Genomic DNA, 17,989 nt, shown 5'->3' on the forward strand with positions numbered 1-17,989 from the left:
CCGCCCCCTCCTCCTCCTCAATCAGTCAGGTCGGTCCAGTTTGAAATAATCGACATCAATGCAATGCATTACGGACAGAATACTCTTTCTGTCTCTGAGGCAGTTAGCCCGTGGCCTAGTAGCCGAGATACATTAGCATGTACATTGTAATATGCACGTTGTTATTTTCATTGTCTTTTTATTTATTTATTTTTTCTCGCATTTTTGTTTTTCTTGGTTGGTTGATTTTGCAATTTGTACCACGAGGTGATGGTGAAGAGGGTCTTGACTAACGCTGTAGCCGCTCTTTCGTCACCAACATCTCATGTCGTTTGTAGCTATACGAAGTTATCGTATATTGACCAGATAGGTAGTGATTGGGCAGATATGTTGAATTTGTTCCGTCACTTGACTTGCCACTGTACTTTCTCAACGATTTTGTACGGAGCAGAGCTCTGCCATAGTGTCTTCACTGGCCAGCCACTCGACGAGATGTCTTCCCAACTGGGACTAGCCCGATGAGATATATTGCATCGGAGGAAAGTGATTGGGCAGCTGCAGTCATGCTTAATACATTCGAGAATACACGTGATGTTCCCGAGAAGTTCAATTGATACCTGTGGCAAGCACAGCCACAGGATGGTTGTTGTGAGAGTCTTGACCAACGACACCAGCACCAACAGCAAATACTGATCTCAACCCATGCCCAATCGACTGATATAACGGTGTCTGGACACTCGATACGTACTGCTACGAGTACACAGTAGAACAGAAAAATGGAGAAACCTCCGTACGCGCCGGGCCTTGTTTTAGCGTCGAATTAGCGTAGGAATTAGTGCAGTGGGCCGTGATGTTCCCGGGGGGTCTGCAGCCGGCACACTTCTTCAGCGCGCTGGTTGGCTGGCGTTCCGTGATGAAGGCTGCAGTGTGAAGAAGCCACATTGGCCAATCAGCGCGCTTTCCTTCGCTGCTCTTGCTTCGCCGGCAAGCCCTATGCCAATGGTCGCTCTTGCCTTCTGGCCTAGTGTCTGCCACTGTCCTGGCTCAGATCGACAATGCTCTCCTCTGTCTCTTCACTCGTCCTCTTGCCTGACTGTGCACTGACTAGTCTCCTGTCCCGGTGATGAACCTCTAGAGTTCTGTCGGCTTCGAGCGACACACACACACACAGAGAAAGAGAGAGAGAGAAGGAAAGAGAGAGAAGAGGAGGAACAGTCCGTTGCCGTGCTCTTCGACGAGCTGCCCCCATCATAGACCAGACCTCGAAATTCTCGACTCAGAGATGTGCAGACTCGGTTGCGATCCGATGCAGCTAATCCGTGATGAGTATTGACTCGGTGCTTTGACTGGCAGTAGTCCTCCCTACATAGGATGAAAGCAGTCTAGCGATCTCCACTCGACAAGCCCGCATGCTTGTCCCACTATCGCCCGTGATGTGCTCCCTTCCTCCCGGACAGATCTTCGAACTGCGCACGCTCGTTGGCGCTCGCCGTAAATTGCTCTACCTCTGAGTCGTCCACTCGCTGCCGCCGTTCTGACAGCCCCGCGACATGCCGCCGTGGTTGGCAGATTCCGATCATGCCAGTGAGTATCACTGGCGCTGTGATATCGCCATGACTGGTGCTCGTTCTATATTCGGATCGGCCCTTCACCTCGCTTCTCTTTGCTCGATACAACGCTAACACATAATCCCCGTTGGGGCCTTCCCCGGTGCCTGCATCTCATTGCCCTGCATCTTTGCTTTGCCTTTGCTTTTGCTGCTGCCCCTGCCCCTCAATACCAGGGTTTCTTTCCACAAAGTTCGTCTCCCACGCACTATGTAAGCTGCACTTATCCTTTTGTCCTGGCTTACTACATACCTTTACTCCGCAACTTACCTTGTCTTTCTCTTACACCCTCTTTCCAAAGAAAGAAAGAAAGAAAGAAAGAAAGAAAGAAAAAAAAAAAAAAGAAACAACACACCCTAGTCGGCGCCTACCCACAGCGTCCATCTCTGTCACTGACAGTCGACTCACCCGCTCGTCTCAATACTTGAAAGTTGAAACAAAGTTCTTCTGCATGCCGTGGTCGCGGAATTTTTGTCACGCCCGGTCGTTCAGATATCGGAGGTCCGGCAGGTTGACGGGATAGTTGCCTGTGTGATTCATACTCGGATCCGTTGACGGTGAGTAATTCTTCATGCCAAAAGGTCTTCTTTTATCCATTGTGGATGTGTTACCGCATCGACACTATTGCTTGCCTATCCTTCGCTTCTTTTTCCTCTTGCCTTTCTTCTTTTTTCTAGCTTGACATAACTCTTTGCAGCTTGTACTCGTCATCATGATTTCACACTGACAACATTCATAGTTTCGCTTGTGCGTGTCGAATATGTCGGACCTGTCGTCGTGGCATCGACCTGTGGGATCCACTACGCAGTCGACAGCACCCGTAACGCCTCTAGACCCAGCATGGGATTCTGAATTCCAGCCATGTGCATCAACAGCTTCGTTGTTCCTATTCTCACAAGGCTCGGTCATTCTCTGTCTGCATCACGACACCTTGGCAATCGAGCGTCGGTTCACACTTCATGAAGAAAGGATAGCCTTTATATGTGTCGATAATGTCAGTGAACGGGGTGCCGGGCGACTGGTCGTCAGCTACGACTTTGCACAAACTGCAATTGTTTGGGACCTTTTCACTGGAAGCGAGATCTCGCGATTTGCCTCCTATGAACCTCTCCGAGTAGCAGCTTGGATGCGGAATGGAAATGTGGCTTTTGGTAACTTGCATAATCGCTGACTATCGTGTGTTTGGCGTTAACTCGACATCACTAGGCAACGGCAAGGGCGATGTGATCTTGTTTGAACCTTCGACTTCAGAACACTTATCAGCCCGAACAATCTTTGACCCTATAACATCCTTAGCCCCCTCGGCGGACTGCCGGACTTATGCAATTGGGTAAGCAGTCCCAATGACGTCTGTAGTCGGCGTATACTGATAATATCAAGATATCAAAATGGCTCGATCCTCATAGCTACGTTGCATCCCGCGTTCACGATTCTTCATACCCTTTCTACCAGCCGCGGTCCATCCCCAATAGCATGTCTCGCCTGGCATGCATCTTCTTCGAAACAAAAGTCAGATATGCTCGCCACACAAACACTGGACGGCGATCTTCGAGTATGGAGTGTAGCCAAGGCACCATTGAATGAATCACCGCGAGTTATTCGTGCATTGAAACGCACAGAACCATACTCCACAGGCCCGAAATGGATATCCTGGTCCAAGAATGGCAGAATCGTACAATATTCAGACAGGTTAGTTCAACCCAACGACCAATGAAAACTAGCTGCTCATTTTCACAAGGGAAACTTGGGTATGGGATGTCAGGACCAAACATGTCACATACGTAACTATCCCCACGATCGAAGACGTCCTTGGTATGGCCAATTACGGCCCAACTTCGGCTCTCTTTACCCTTGGCCCCAACAACACCGTCCAGCAATATGATTTAGACAATCCAGCCATGGTCAAGAATGTCAGACACCTTCCAATGGACCAGATAGCAATTGTCGAAGAGTCAAAAATTAGGCCAATGTCACCGGGTTACTTTTCGAGGGGAAGCGGCACTCGAAGCGCTCAGGGTTTCCGAGGTCCGGAAGTTTCCATACAGGAACTTGCAAGCCAGCAACGAGCAGCCACCGCTAGTCCAATGTCACAGCGCAGCCGTACTAATTCAATCAGCTCACATGCTTCGTCTGGCCGTGTCCGACCTTTCTCTCCTGTCAACAAATCAACATATAGTGGAACCACCTTTTCCATGACCTCGCCTCTTGGTCGTCTACCTTCTCAGTCTGGAACATCCATTGCATATGGCTCTACCGCCTCAGTTTCTTCTGTTCGCTCCCGAGGTGGTTCACGTCTTCGAAACGAAGTCACCCAAAGCCCTGTCGACAAACCATTGGTAGACTTGTTCCCATTCACGAGAGAACGAGTCAATGAAGTTTCGTATATGCAGCAAGTACCACCACTTGACGAGTCTCGCTTAACGCCTGAAGCATTGCGACAACAGATGCTTCGCGTTGTTTTCGGATGGGAGGGAGGCGTTGAAAGCCTTATTAGGGAGGAGTGTAAGTTTCTTTTCAGCGCGTTTTCTTTTATATTCTAACCATGTTCTGATTTCCGTAGTAAATCGACATCCCCCGGCTAGTCAAAATGCCATATTCCTCTCACGTTGGCTGGGCGAAAACGATCCCATGCAAATGATGGCTATGCTTAGTTCAGGCCCCGTCAATTCCTCTGCGTGGATGTTCCTGGCTCTTAGTCAAATGGGTGGCGAAGAGCAGGCCAACCAGGTCGGTCAGAATTTCGTTCAAAGGTTACTCGAAATTGGTGACATTCATGCTTCTGCCACGATTCTTCTGGCTCTCGGAGACCGTAATGATGCAATTGAGGTCTATGTGTCTCGGAACTACTTCATGGAAGCCATTCTCATGACCTGTCTCCTACTACCAAGTGACTGGCAGCGACAGTCATACCTTGTCCGCCGATGGGGCGAACATGTGGTGTCCAATGCTCAACAGCAACTAGCCATTCGATGTTTCATGTGCACAGGAGCAGAACCCTCCGAGCCATGGATGTCCCCTACCGCACCCAACGCACCTTATCGTATCGCATCGCCAGTTTCGGAACCCCAACCGAAACCGGTCGACCAAATGCTGAAGCCGGAATCTGCCAATCGAATGACCGTGAAGAACTCAGCTCTCAAACTTATTACTTCTTTCGGACCTCAGGGAAATCAAGCATTCAAATTTCCCGGTCTCAAGTCAGATGATCGCACTCCAACCAATGCACCCGGCATTACGCCTATCGCTGAATCGGCTGTTGGAGAGTCTGCTCTTTCGCCAGGAGGTCTCGGATCGTACAGGCTCAACAATGCGCGCAGCCTCAATAACACATTGTCCAGAGTCGGAACACCTAGTCATGCACACCGACACCGACTACCTTCGATTGGCGAAACTCCAGTAGACGTGCAGCCTCCCAACTTTCCTCCAAGATCTCTTCCCACGCCGGTTGATTCGAGCTCCGAGAAAGGAAAACGCCATGTATCCAGGTCCGATCATAACGAATCGAGTGACAATAACGAGCCACCCGTGCTGTTGTTGACTTCGGCACGCTACGAACCAGGCAAGGACAGTCACGGCCCGAGTCCGCAAACTGCCGTGCAGACAACAACACACAAGTTTGAAGGTATCAAGGGACTTCCATCACCTGCTGCAGGAGTTTTCGAAACACTCAAAGGGCAAGCCGCGGCCAGAAACGGCTCTCGTGACCGTAAGCCAGAAGGGCTACATATCCAATGGCCACCAGTTGATACATCTGAGTCTGAGGCCGGTCCATACACGGACGGCACCAATGGCGCCACGCCGTCTTCGGTATTTCAGAGCTTACGATCAGCAAAAAGTCCTAGTGTCAGCAGCCGCAGCATTGATCAATACATCAGTAGCCTAGATGAAGCTAATTATTATGCTAAAAACGTCCATCGCCCTCAAACCAAGACTCGACGACATGGCGACACAGGCAGCGAACACGGAAAGAAGAGCTCTAGGAATGGTTCTGTAGACTCTCGGGGACGGGCAACCAACCGATATATTGCGCCTGCCAAGCGTTCACCAAGTTCGCCCGTTCCAATGTCCCCGGAGGAGTTTGCCAAATACAACGCAAGCGTGGACAGTCTCGGCACAGACGCCTCGAAGCATCGCAGCAGAAGCCATACCAAAGGCAGCTCTCGTGTTCGTAGCTCATCCAAAAACGACCCCCATCAACGATCGTCGTCTAGGGGGATTGATCGGAAGCAAAAGGTAAAGAGTCGCAATAGCAGCCGTCGCCAGAGCCGAGGACGCAGTGGTGATAGGAGCAAATCGGGCATTAGGTCACCGACCTCGCCTTTGCCAATGTCTCCTTCTGAGGATGTGAGGGGATTTGAAGATAGCCTCCGCTTTGTTACTAGTGACCGCGAACGACTACACCGGTCTCGACAGCGAAGTTCCAGTCGTCGCGGTACCAGTAGCGCCAGACGTGACCCTTCGCCGGACAAGCGACGTGCCAGAGCCCGATCAAGCAGTCGCCAGCCTCGAGAACCCACTTATGAGCACGAGAGTACTTCTCAAATTATGTTGTCAAGCGAATCTTTTGAAGATACTTCAAGAGCAGAATTTTCTCGCAATTCTAACACGGTTTTGAGTGCGCACGAACGCGCAAAGAGGGAACTGGCAGCAGCAGAACTCGAGGCCCGACGACTCTCACTAGCTCGCCGCCCCTCTGCTCCCAAAATCCCACACCCCGGTGACTTTCAGACCGCTGCAATGATGTCTGCTGTTGGTGGAAATCTACCGGAAAGCCCTCCTTCGTCAGGCGGGTCTTTTAACAAACGGATCCGATCCAAGAGCAACGCCAGCAAGAGGTCACCGACCTTTGCAAATGGCTCTGATTCAGGTTCGTCTACACGAGGACGTTCTGGGACCGTTGGCCTCCCAGCTACTCCAAAGGCAATGCGACGTCCTAAATATAGCGATGGATACGTTGATGACGAGGCACCAGCCATGCCAGAAATGCCTCTGACGCTCCCGAGCACGGTCTATCAAGCAGAAGCAGCTGGAATCACCCGATCCATGTCAGTACCCGTGGTTGAATTTCACCAAACACCAGTTCCCGCCGACCTTCCACATCACCCAAGGTTTATCCCTCATATGCCGCGAAGCAGGTCAACCAGCAGGACACGAGGACCACGGGGGCATCGACGTGAGAACTCTGGGGAGCTTGGAATGTCAACTTATGGATCACCCCCGTCGGTTTCTGTGAGCATTGAGCCCGACATTATTGTGGACAACACGAAGATCATTCCGCCAATTCTTCCGGAACTACAGCATTTAAACACGCCTCCACCGCCACCTCCTGCTCCTAGAGGAAGAGAGGTTGCGTCGAGCCAGATTATTACAGATAACGCTCGTGTAGGCCATGAACTTACACGACCAATGACGACCGGTGCCGACGCGCCGTCTATGCGCAGGATGTCAATTGATCATCGACGAGGTCGTAGCATCAACGAGACTTTTGCAAGTAAATTCAGAAACTTGACCGGTCGAATGCGCAGCACTAGCCGTGGACCTGGTGTACGGTCCCCACCAACAGAAACTGATAAGAACGCGATCTCTCCATATGAGAGCGTTCAAATGCCACGCGATTGATCTTCCTTTTATCTTTTCGTTTCTTTCTTTCTTTCATCCACACTACTACTAATTGTACGCAAACGAAGCTACGAATCTCTTTACTTCGAATATCCATCTGCTATACATGCTGTACGATTATTTACCACATGCATCTTGTTTTCACTTTTGATCTTTACTATGATACACTTATTCGTATCTTGTTTTCAGCCCTGAACATTCACAAGATCTTATACATACACATTTCTGGTTACTTGCTTTGCGTTGCTATCGTTCTAGTTCTTTTGTTCCAAGAATCGTTCTTGAGAAAAGAAGTTTATAGTGTAGCCCGCGAGGGCGATTACAATGGCGAATATCTTATGTGCGGACAAAATTATATTTGGCTTGAGAGTTAGGTATCTTAGTATATACTTGAAAATACATATATCATAAAAGTGTCTAATATTAATGTCTGTCGTAGTTGTTTCCTTCCCCGGAATTGTTGACCAGAAACAACATGCTGACTAAGCTGCCAATCGACGTCAGGCCCGTGCAAGCTCCGGAGCTTTCTCCTCACCATCTCCTCACTTCAAGGAACCTACATCTACGACAACATCACATCAGGACTCGATACAGCAAAAATGGTCCTCGAAGACCCCTCCTCGTCCTCATCCTCCTCCTCATCATCATCATCAGCCCTCGATCCCTCCAAAGAAACTTCAACCTGGGACAGCCCCGACCTCGCATCCCGCTATGCCTCCGTCTTCCCCCTCAAGATCAACCGCGAACACCTCCAACGGCCCAATCCTATCTTGCTATGGGTCGGTTTCGCGGGTCCCTGGAACTGGGAACGTACGGTCATGTACCATCTTTCGCAACAACTCGAGAAAGTGAAGGGGTTGCTAAGACGAGACTTAACACAACCGGAGCTGGACGCGATGACGGAGCTCTCGAGTCGGGATGTGAACACGCGCCGCATCGGGATTCCTCTCGGTGTCACAGCGGGGTCGATACATGCCTATTACACACTCAGGAAAAGATTGAGTATGCCGACCAACGTTTCGTTATTTGAGAGTTTTGCGACGGCATGGCGTCTTACCCCCGTGCAGGAAAGACGGACGATTGCACTTTCCGCCGGAATGAGGTTTGGCTTTTGGGTATTGTTTATTATGGGTAATTTTGGCGGGGTGGCTACATACAGATTCACGATTGCGTTGTCCTCGGATCCGAGGTTGGGTGATTTTAGGGAGGCTTTTAAGCGGTATACGGAGGCGAGGAATCAGAGGATGGAAGGGTACAGGGAAAAGGCGAAACAGAGGAAGGAGGGGATTGATGCTGTGAGGCACGCGGGTGCGATGGCTAGTGCGGAGACGGTTGAGGAATCTTATAATAAGGGAGTGGAGAGCGTTGGTACTTATGGCCAAGCCGAGGAAAAGGGGCACAGTGATACGCCGTCGTATCAGACGTATCAGACTCCTTCTTCTTCAAGGGGATATGAAACACCTCACTCTTACACGGCTGATAATTCGTCGGCGTCATTGGACTTTTTTGATGATGCTAGTCCGACGGCACCTGAGTATCAGACACCAGCGACATCGACCTCAAGGCCATCCCCATTGAATGAGAATGCATGGGACCGCATAAGACGCGAAAGCGCCCCGAGAGCATCAATCTCCGCACCTTCATCACAGTCTAGCTGGGGACGACCTCAACAGACGACAAGCTCATCAGATTACTCATCATATGAAAGCGAGCAACAATCCGGCCAGCGGGAACGGGAAGCTGCGCAGCGAGACTTTGATAGAATGCTTGATGCCGAGAGACAATCATCTCAACAGGATGGGGCAGGAGATGATAATAGCAGTAACAAAAAGGGCTGGCGACGGTGGTAAACTCGCAACTATCTTGTATTATTATTATTATTTTCATACCTAGCTGAGGATTATCCACCCCACACTAACCCAGCAAACTCTATCTAATCAACTGATCGATAAGTGATAAGTAATCAATGAAGATGACGCCATCAACACCCCTCTCTAAAACAATAATATTTCTCACCATTTACGCTCTCGGTTTGAACGGGAGGTAATTGATTTCTAAGCAGCTGGTATACGTAACTATGCTGTTAGATATATCATATATAATCTGATCCGTTGTCCCCGGAATGTGATTCCATTCTTCATCAACATTGATAGCTTACCCCATACCTCTGCACCAACTTAACTTAGCTTATAAATTAGTCAACTAAGAAGTATACGAAATGTCAGTCAAAAAAGCAATCGCCGTCGTCGCCGGAGTTGGGCCTGGAACTGTATATCCTCCCTCCCCCAATCCCCCCAACTCTCAATGACCAAAAAACTAACAGCCTGGTCTAGGGCTCCTCAATAGCCCGCAAATTCGCGCAACACTACCCGGTCATCGTCCTCGCACGCAATCCCGCCAACTACACCGAAGTCGTCGATAGCATCAACTCCTCCGGCGGGCATGCCATCGGCCTCAGCACAGATGTCTCAAACCCTTCCGCCGTCTCCGCCGCGTTTAACAAAATAACCACGGAATTATTCCCCGGCAGTCCCATTGCAGCCGCTATATTCAACTCCGGCGGCGGATTTGTGAGAAAGCCATTCCTAGAATTGACAAGTCAAGAATTTGAGGCGGGATGGGAAGGTCAGGTTAAAGGCGCGTTCCTGTTTTCGCAGGCGGTGCTGCCGTTGTTGCTCAAGGGTGTGGAGGGGAAGAGTAAGCATCCGCCGAGTTTGATTTTCACCGGTACATCCACCCCCCCCCCCCGGAACCCAAATCTCTCTTGCTTTTAAAAGAGTGTATGTGTGTGTGTGTGCTGATGATAGGACAGGTGCAACGGCAAGTGTCCGCGGCTCAGCGCTCTTCAGCGCCTTCGCAAGCGCCAAGTTCGGTCTGAGGGCACTCTCGCAATCTCTAGCACGAGAGTTTGGTCCCCAGGGTGTTCACGTCGCGCACGTTATTATTGATGGTGTGATTGATATCCCGCGCACCAAGGGATATGTGTTTGAGCATGAGGACGCGAAGATTAGTCCAGATGCTGTAAGTCCCCCCCCCACCCTTTTTTTTTTTCTCCACCCCAGCAGAGATGGAAGGGTTTTGTGGCTAATGGTGGTGTGGTAGATTGCCGATTCGTATTGGTTTTTGCATACGCAGCCGCGGACGACGTTTTCGTATGAGTTGGATTTGAGGCCGTATGTTGAGAAATGGTAATTTATTGATTTATATCGGGATCTGGAGAACAGGGACAGTAGCTCAATGAATAAGGAATAAGAATGAACAATGTATTTCTGCAATAGCACATTTTTTATGACCGGCAATGCTATATACATATCCTGAATTCACGGTCTAAGTTAAGCAGTCTATGTTTAACCATCCCCGTCAACAGCAACCTCCTCACCCAACGTCTCCCCTGTAATCGAAACACCATGCAACCTCGCCAACCGCTCCTCTTCCTTCTCCATCCGTAGCCGCTCCGTCTCCCTACGCAACGCCTCCAAATTCCACGCTCCATCAGCGTCATCACCTTCCTCGTCCGACTCCTCGTCGCTCTCACCCGCAACACGCCAATTGCCAGATTCGAAGAGCGTACGACCTGTAGCTTCCCTGGCCTTGCGCGCTTCTTCTTCGGCGGCCTTCTTGTCGAGTCGTTTCTTCTTCCATTCCGCAAAGGACTCCGGTGTGACTGGTGTTAGGGTACCCGTGAGTTTGTGTCGTTCGATTTCGAGGAAGTCTTCTAGGGTGAGGGTATGGAGGGGTGATTTGTCCATGAGCGCTTTCTCGGCTGCTCGTTGCTCTTTGGTTTTGAGTACGAATCTAGTCACGTTAGCCAGAACTCGAAAAGAAGAGAGAAAAGGGACATACCCCGGAGGCAAAGCATGTCGGTACATGCACTTATCACCACCATTCGGACACGTCCAGAACCAACCATATTTCTGATTCTCAACCGCCTCAATAAAATATTTGCACACCTTGTCGGTAGTCGTCTTCGGGTTCCCATGTTTGCTCAACACCACATCTCTCAATTTCGCCTCATCCCATTGATCTATCGTATCCTTCTCTTTGCCATTTTCAGCAGCCTCCGCATCTCTAGAATCCGAATACAAATCCCTCTTGGCCGCCTTCCGCTCCACACTCAAGTCGTGGCTGAATTTGCACTTCTTGCCCTTTTCGCAGTGACCCTGTTTATAGAATTGACAGACCACAGTCTTTGGATCAACCCCAAAGGGCACTTTTTGTACTTGGACAGGCTTGAAGAGTTCTAAGGCTTCACGTTTGGCTTGTTCTTCGGCGGCCTTTTCGGCGGCTCGACGGGCTTTTTCGGCTTCTTTTTTCTTCTCGTCGGCGTTTTTGTTGGATTTAGCTTGTGCTTCCAGTTGGGCTATTTGACGGCGGGCGCTTCCTCCTTTTTTCTATGCAGTTGTCAGAATAATCTACAAAGATCGAATGGGTTGGGCAAGATGCGCGCTGGGTTTGACCTACATTTTTCATACCAAACGTCTTCGCAAGTCAGTCTTCATTTCTATTTATTATTTCTAGAAGAAGAACTCACCTTATCCTCCACCGACACCTTCTTCTTCTTTGCCTGATCTGCTCCTTTCTTTGGCGGCATCTCGGCGACGGCCCTTTCCCTGGGCTGGGCTCTCTTCTCTATAAAATGTAATCAATGGAAGAAAGAACCTGTGTGGCTAGAGAACAAAACGACCACAGAAAGTATTTGACCCGGTTCCTTGAAAAGGTCGTGTGAGTGGAAATGTAGCGATGCAATAACGACCACCACAAAGTTGTGGGCTCTTTGTAGATTAGTCTCATTTTGCACTTGATGCCCGCCGCACTATTTTTGGTGGGGAAGTCACGTGTGGGAGCCTGAGTTTTCAGGTGGCAATTCATACCACATTACGGCGCAGGTTTCTATCATTTCTAGATTGATTATTATCCTCACTAATTATTCCTATCTAATATACAGCTCAACTAACAGGGTATGCTTTAAAGCTCGTTATGTTGTCGTAAGTCATAGACATGCTACAGTTTCGTCCCCTCGCGACTTGTATCACTCAACCGTCGTGGAGTCAAACCACCATATCCAGGCCCAGGTCCAGGCCTAGGGGCTGGTCGACTCGGACCAGGGCTTGCATCTCCTGCTCCTCCAGTTGCTCCTCCAAGTCGATGGCCTTGTTGTAACCGAGGATTCAACAGCCAATGCATTTGCATTCGTATTGTATTGATTGCGGCGCTTGTATGAGCCAAGTCTTCCTTGACACGCATGCTTTCGTTCAAGATGGCCATACTTGCTCGAGCATCAAGGTCCGTCATTGCGTGTGATAGCTGAGATACTTCTTCTCGTAGAGACTCATGCAGGGATAGGAGATATGTCATAGCGGTAGAGGATGATAATTGTGATGAGCGATCATTGTCTTCAACCTCTCTAGGTCCAGATTGAGATTGGTTCTGGGCCACGTCGTCACTGGAAGACTGGCGTTGATTTCGAATTTCAGGCATGATACGCGCACTTTCCATTAGAGTGGAGCGGATATTGGCGATCCCATCTTCAAGAATCTCATTCCTCTGTCGTAGTTGTCGGATCGTCATATCAAGCGAGTCAATGCGTGAGTTTTGCACTTCTAGATATGGGCCCATGGTAATCAACGGGCAACTTCGTTCGTGAATCGTCAGTTCCGAACGCTTAAGCTTAGTCGGACATCCATATTTTGATGCCTGGCATGGGTGAATAGCTTCAGGACACGTCTCAATATGCTGCTCTAATGCGCTACGAAATATCATAGCGCCGCAATCAGGACAAGTTGTCCGTAAGCTAGGACAGTGTTGGTCTTGATGTTCCTTTTCAACATGTTAGATCATGTACCTCTCACAAAGTCCTCGTGCTCACCTCTAAATCCTGCTCCATGACGTCCTCTTCGCAAGCTTCACATTTCACCGTATGATGCATACACCTTTCGGTGTTTATATTCTTCTTGCGCGTCTTTTGCTCGCAGGTGAAATCCGGACATTTCATCAACTTGTAATCACAGTACTTGTCCACATGCAACTGCACATGTCCACGAGCCATAATCTCGGCGCACCCTTCACCGGAATACGGACATCGTACGCGCACATCATCACACATATTAATCAATATCTTTGGCACCTTGCCACTGATGTCACCACGAGCACGACAAGACGGACATCGAAAGTCACGCGAGTCAGAATCAGTTGACATGATGGCGTCGTTGATGCATTTTTGGCAAAACACATGGTCGCACTGTAGTCGCAAGGGTCGTATAAAGGGGCAGTGACATATAGGGCACATTAGATGCTCGTCGTATGTTGAGACATAGTCCAGTGCTCTGAGGTCCACGACCTCTTCTACCCCGCGTTCTAGATCCATTGTTGTAAGAAGCTCGGTGATGTCCATGCTGAGTCTAGAGGCGTGGGTAAATATTTATGTAGTCCGTCTCTTTGTCACTCCTCAACCGACTGGTCCGACTCTGCTAAGACCATCAAGCAGCCAACAGTGAAAGGGCGCCGTAGTACAAAGAGCTGATGCACCCAGCTAGGGATTCTGAATGGTTTCTTGTGATTGGATAATGGCCCAGTGGCTGAAACAGGCCAGCACGATCTTGGATCTGCGAGAATTTGATTTGTTCACATAGCAAGTGGTAGATATATCAAATTCGTGAAACATGTATCAAGGGTTGTGGTTGTACCTAGTCGCAAAGGAGGAGTTGTAGGAAGGTTCAAGGTTCCGGCTACCCCAAAATTGCATCAGGAGGAGCCACCGAAGCACATGCCGAGGTGATCCGTAGATCCGAGTTCACCACTTTATCTACTTTTCGATCTGATATTTGCTTAATTGACAGCATTTTCTGGTGTCGGACAGTTCTGCCTCTGAGTAGACATAATTGACAGCCACTAATCGTTTGCGGACAGACCACGCTCAAGTTAAGCTCAGCACGCCACGGGATCTGACGCCGCGCCCTGGCTATCGGCCCGTTTCAGGCAACTCATTTTCTACCACGACGGCCATCAACAACATCAAACTCAGTGCATCAGACTACCCAATCCTACAATCTCGGTACATCTTCTGGTTGTCAACATTTATACTCGAATCACATAGACGATTGAGATAGACAACATGTCGAACCCATCTCAGCTCTTCCTCCTAGCAGACCACATCAAACTCTCCCTCCTCGAACGACAACGCGCAATATCCCTCAACCTCGAACCCAACACCCAAGACGGCGAAATCTCTCGATCTTTAGAGTCGTTTCGCGAGAGTCTTGAGCGCCTCGAAAACGACAGCGACAACAGAGATGACGCCGATATTCAAGAACAAATAAGCACACTACGTACTCAATACGACGACTTTGCATCTCAATTCTATGGAAACAGCCATGAAGAACCAAGCGATGCCACAAAAGTACCGAATGATCCATCCCTAGGACCGGATTTTGCGCATGCGACTCGCGGGACGAATCTGCAGCAACCTATTCCGCAACATCCGATCTCTAAATCTGTGCGGTTCACAGACGCTGGTGAAGACGATGAGGAGTATAACTCCAACAGGGCGGCATTATTACAGCCCTACCGCGACGACCCAAGCAGTACCCGCGAAGGAGGACAAGCCTATTTGGATACAAGCAACCTCGATAACCAACAAATCCACGCCCACCACCAACGGATTCTCTCCGAGCAAGATGCGCAATTAGATTCGCTGGGCGAGTCTATTGGTCGCCAGCACCAGCTGAGCATTCAGATTGGTGATGAATTAGAAGGACAGATAGCGCTGCTGGATGATGTGGATGAGCATGTTGATCGGCATCAGGGACGACTGAATAATGCGCGACGCAGACTGGACAAAATTCGGAGGAAGGCGGGGGATAATTGGAGTATGATGACTATTATTGGATTGATTATTGTGCTTGTTATTTTGATTGTTATACTCAAGTAGTCTCTTCTTCTTTGGGCTTGTATGGTGTTTGTGGTTGGGGTCTGGTTTATGTATCTTGTGATACCACTCTCTTTTCATCTGCTTATGGAATAGACTTGATTCCGTTCATATTCAAATTGCCATCAAGCAATAGATATCTTTTTGCCAATTTCGTAAATTACACACACAGTGCTAGAAATACTGGAAAGTACCCATTTACTTTTCATCGCCTCATCGTCCCATGTTAATATAATACGTGCGAAGTAAATCATTTCTTCTGCTTCTTCTTCAACTCCGCCTCCGCTGCCTCCTCCTCCTTCGCCCTCTCAACAATATCATCAACTTTTGGACCCAACGTCTCTCCTCTATCAGCCTTTATGTCTGCCTCGCTCTCGCTCGCAAGCCGTTCTATCCAGTGCGGCTTTTTGGATTTGGCGGCCTTGAGAGTCTCGTTGTTGAAGGATTCGTATGCATTGAGGAGGTTTTCGTCATCTATTTAACCCCATCAGCTTGATCTCTTCCAAGGTGGAAGGGGAAGGGGAGGGAACTATGTACCGCGATCATTTTCTTTCAATGCCCGCTGAATAGAGGACGTCGAGAATGCTGCTGATAGTGCTACTCGCGATGAAGTACTCAATTTGGATGGGAGAGAGATGGTGAAGGTACGGATTGTTTGGCGGAGGTAGGGTAGTGAAGCCATTTGCTCTTTCCTCTCGATTCTTTTTCTTGATTCAACCTTGGAATTGTAGTAAATGGTTGTGTAATGAATGGTGGCGAAGTACAAGTTATGTATGTATTCGGTAGTTAGATATATATCGCGGATACTCAATTGCTAGACAGTATCGAGATAGACGATTGAATTGCTGTAGTCTCGAGTCACGAGGCCAGTGCCTGTATTTTATGTAACAATCAATGAGATTAAATAGCGAGAAAAGGAACATTTGAAAATGGGTATACCAGGTTATATATGAAAGCAGCATCATCTGATACTTTGGTGGGTGATCGAGCGTAGGGTATGACGTCAACGAAACGATTTGCAGCGAATGCCTCAGATCGCACATCCGGTACAATATCCTCCTCGGTCTATCTTTGTACAATTTCACTACGCACCATGTTTGCATGGATTTACACTTTGAGACGGGGATAAATAAGAAGCAATATATTCGACGGCCTAACAAGACCAGAACTCCGACCAGGCAGGTTGATCACCTCGCCCATCATTTCACCACCCCATACATATGCCCCAATGGATATCCGCATAGACAATGAAATCAACAGAACGATAGAAATAAACAAGAAAACGAGGGCTCTCCCGATGCCCAGATATCTTGACAACAGAATGCTCGAAAAGTCACAATAACAAAATCACACCCAATGCAGACATGTATCGTTTCCGCCGTCTAGTAAATAACCAAATCAATCAAATGAAACAAACAAACAGGCCATTCCACCCCAGTTACATCCATCCCAGTGATATAGATATATGATAAATGATGTAGAAGAACATATTACCGAAGAATAAATCCGTGTCGTAGAGTTGTGCTCAAAACAAGTCGTGGGTCGAAAGTCGCCGAGATCCAAAGAAAAACTCCCCCAACACAAGGCATGCGTTTGTGATATCTTGAACAAAACAAGAACAAGAAGTAAATAAACAAATGCTGCGCTTTCTATACACTGTAGCAGCAATCGTGCACCAGGCCGAAAACGAAATTTTGGTATATTTTTTCCCCGTCGCATGAAAAAAGGTTGCCGACACAAATTGTCGAAATGCAAAACATGTACGCCGTCGCTGATCTGCAAGTATCGTGGGTAAAAAAGGCCGAGAAACGCAACGTAGTCGTCGTTGTCAAATAGAAAAATATATACAATATTGACAGAAATTCTTTTTTTTGATCAGAGAATATATGGTCAGTAGAAAGAAAGTTTGTCGTGTAATGATCGTCGAGACCGGAAAAATGAAATCCAAACAAAACTCCCTTACCCAGATGATGCAGATGACGCCAGCGACGGCGATGAGAAACGAAGTCACAAGGCATGCCTAATGAAAAGGGAAGCCTGACCATGAGCCAGGGCGTTCGAGCATACGATGAGCTCACCACCGACGCTGGTTCTGCATCATGCTGGGGTTGATCGAAGTGGGAGGGCTGGCAAGAGTAATGCCGGTTTGTGGGTTCACAATCGGAATGACTTTTCGGGCACGAGCAGCCGCGGGCTGCTGGAAATGCATGGCATTAATATTATGATTCATGGCGGCCGTGGCAACATTATTGACATATTGGGATGTGGAAGGACCGGGTGAGAGCGAAATGCTTGGCGTCACCTGTTGCTGGGCGGGTTGGATCTGGTGCTGCAGAGGAGAGGACTCTGGAGAGCCACTGGACAGGGATGAGCGATCAGAAGCAGATGAGTTGATAGAGTGCAACTGCGTTTGTTAGCAACCCGTACAACAGGAGTAATTAATTAGGCTGGTAAAGAACGAACATCGTCTTCGGTAAGCAAATTGGGACAGAATTCTAGATCATCATCCAAATCAAACGAGCGACCGGCCTCGAAACGCTGACGGAAAGCCGTAACAGTAGGAGCTTCGACCATTTCCCGCATGGTCTTTACACTGCGAGACTGCCGCTGTCCATTTTGAGCGGCCATGCTGCGAGGCCCTCTTCGGCGACCACCGTGGTGATTGTTGGATGGTTGCATGTGAGCATTGACAACACCATGATGTTGCTGTTGCTGATGCTGACCGTAGAAGTACGCTGATGCCATAGTGTATATTTATGTGTGGTTGTGTATAGGCGCTTTTTCCACGGAAGAAACAAACAATGAGCGTTGTCTAGTCTTTTAGAATTGAACCAATAAAGGAATACAAGTAGATGAGAAG

At 48.7% G+C, this 17,989-nt stretch overlaps 8 protein-coding genes across 8 annotated transcripts; 4 read left to right on the forward strand and 4 right to left on the reverse strand.

The window, feature by feature from the left end:
- Window positions 1-2,346: 2,346 nt before the first annotated feature.
- EYB26_002107 (uncharacterized protein) lies at window positions 2,347-7,205 on the forward strand (the record flags this gene model as incomplete). The annotated part of the gene is made up of 5 exons (XM_054261414.1): window positions 2,347-2,737; window positions 2,793-2,916; window positions 2,967-3,275; window positions 3,325-4,088; window positions 4,147-7,205. 5 exons carry the CDS (start codon window positions 2,347-2,349, stop codon window positions 7,203-7,205), a joined length of 4,647 nt encoding a protein of 1,548 aa, XP_054117389.1.
- Window positions 7,206-7,804: 599 nt separating this feature from the next.
- On the forward strand, window positions 7,805-9,055 carry EYB26_002108 (uncharacterized protein; the record flags this gene model as incomplete). The annotated part of the gene is made up of 1 exon (XM_054261415.1): window positions 7,805-9,055. The coding sequence occupies one exon, from the start codon at window positions 7,805-7,807 to the stop codon at window positions 9,053-9,055; it is 1,251 nt and encodes a 416-aa protein (XP_054117390.1).
- Window positions 9,056-9,423: 368 nt separating this feature from the next.
- On the forward strand, window positions 9,424-10,397 carry EYB26_002109 (uncharacterized protein; the record flags this gene model as incomplete). Its single annotated transcript, XM_054261416.1, has 4 exons — window positions 9,424-9,474; window positions 9,539-9,932; window positions 10,018-10,226; window positions 10,308-10,397. The coding sequence occupies 4 exons, from the start codon at window positions 9,424-9,426 to the stop codon at window positions 10,395-10,397; spliced, it is 744 nt and encodes a 247-aa protein (XP_054117391.1).
- A 155-nt stretch (window positions 10,398-10,552) lies between these two features.
- EYB26_002110 (uncharacterized protein) lies at window positions 10,553-11,796 on the reverse strand (the record flags this gene model as incomplete). The annotated part of the gene is made up of 4 exons (XM_054261417.1): window positions 10,553-11,000; window positions 11,049-11,596; window positions 11,667-11,684; window positions 11,737-11,796. The coding sequence occupies 4 exons, from the start codon at window positions 11,794-11,796 to the stop codon at window positions 10,553-10,555; spliced, it is 1,074 nt and encodes a 357-aa protein (XP_054117392.1).
- Window positions 11,797-12,206: 410 nt separating this feature from the next.
- On the reverse strand, window positions 12,207-13,596 carry EYB26_002111 (uncharacterized protein; the record flags this gene model as incomplete). The annotated part of the gene is made up of 2 exons (XM_054261418.1): window positions 12,207-13,022; window positions 13,072-13,596. 2 exons carry the CDS (start codon window positions 13,594-13,596, stop codon window positions 12,207-12,209), a joined length of 1,341 nt encoding a protein of 446 aa, XP_054117393.1.
- Window positions 13,597-14,316: 720 nt separating this feature from the next.
- On the forward strand, window positions 14,317-15,132 carry EYB26_002112 (uncharacterized protein; the record flags this gene model as incomplete). Its single annotated transcript, XM_054261419.1, has 1 exon — window positions 14,317-15,132. The coding sequence occupies one exon, from the start codon at window positions 14,317-14,319 to the stop codon at window positions 15,130-15,132; it is 816 nt and encodes a 271-aa protein (XP_054117394.1).
- A 247-nt stretch (window positions 15,133-15,379) lies between these two features.
- Window positions 15,380-15,811, reverse strand: EYB26_002113 (uncharacterized protein; the record flags this gene model as incomplete). The annotated part of the gene is made up of 2 exons (XM_054261420.1): window positions 15,380-15,603; window positions 15,667-15,811. The coding sequence occupies 2 exons, from the start codon at window positions 15,809-15,811 to the stop codon at window positions 15,380-15,382; spliced, it is 369 nt and encodes a 122-aa protein (XP_054117395.1).
- A 1,392-nt stretch (window positions 15,812-17,203) lies between these two features.
- EYB26_002114 (uncharacterized protein) lies at window positions 17,204-17,874 on the reverse strand (the record flags this gene model as incomplete). The annotated part of the gene is made up of 2 exons (XM_054261421.1): window positions 17,204-17,533; window positions 17,593-17,874. The coding sequence occupies 2 exons, from the start codon at window positions 17,872-17,874 to the stop codon at window positions 17,204-17,206; spliced, it is 612 nt and encodes a 203-aa protein (XP_054117396.1).
- Window positions 17,875-17,989: the final 115 nt, after the last annotated feature.

The sequence above is a fragment of the Talaromyces marneffei genome, chromosome 1 (assembly GCF_009556855.1).
Source record: "Talaromyces marneffei chromosome 1, complete sequence".
In the NCBI taxonomy this organism is placed as follows: domain Eukaryota; kingdom Fungi; phylum Ascomycota; class Eurotiomycetes; order Eurotiales; family Trichocomaceae; genus Talaromyces; species Talaromyces marneffei.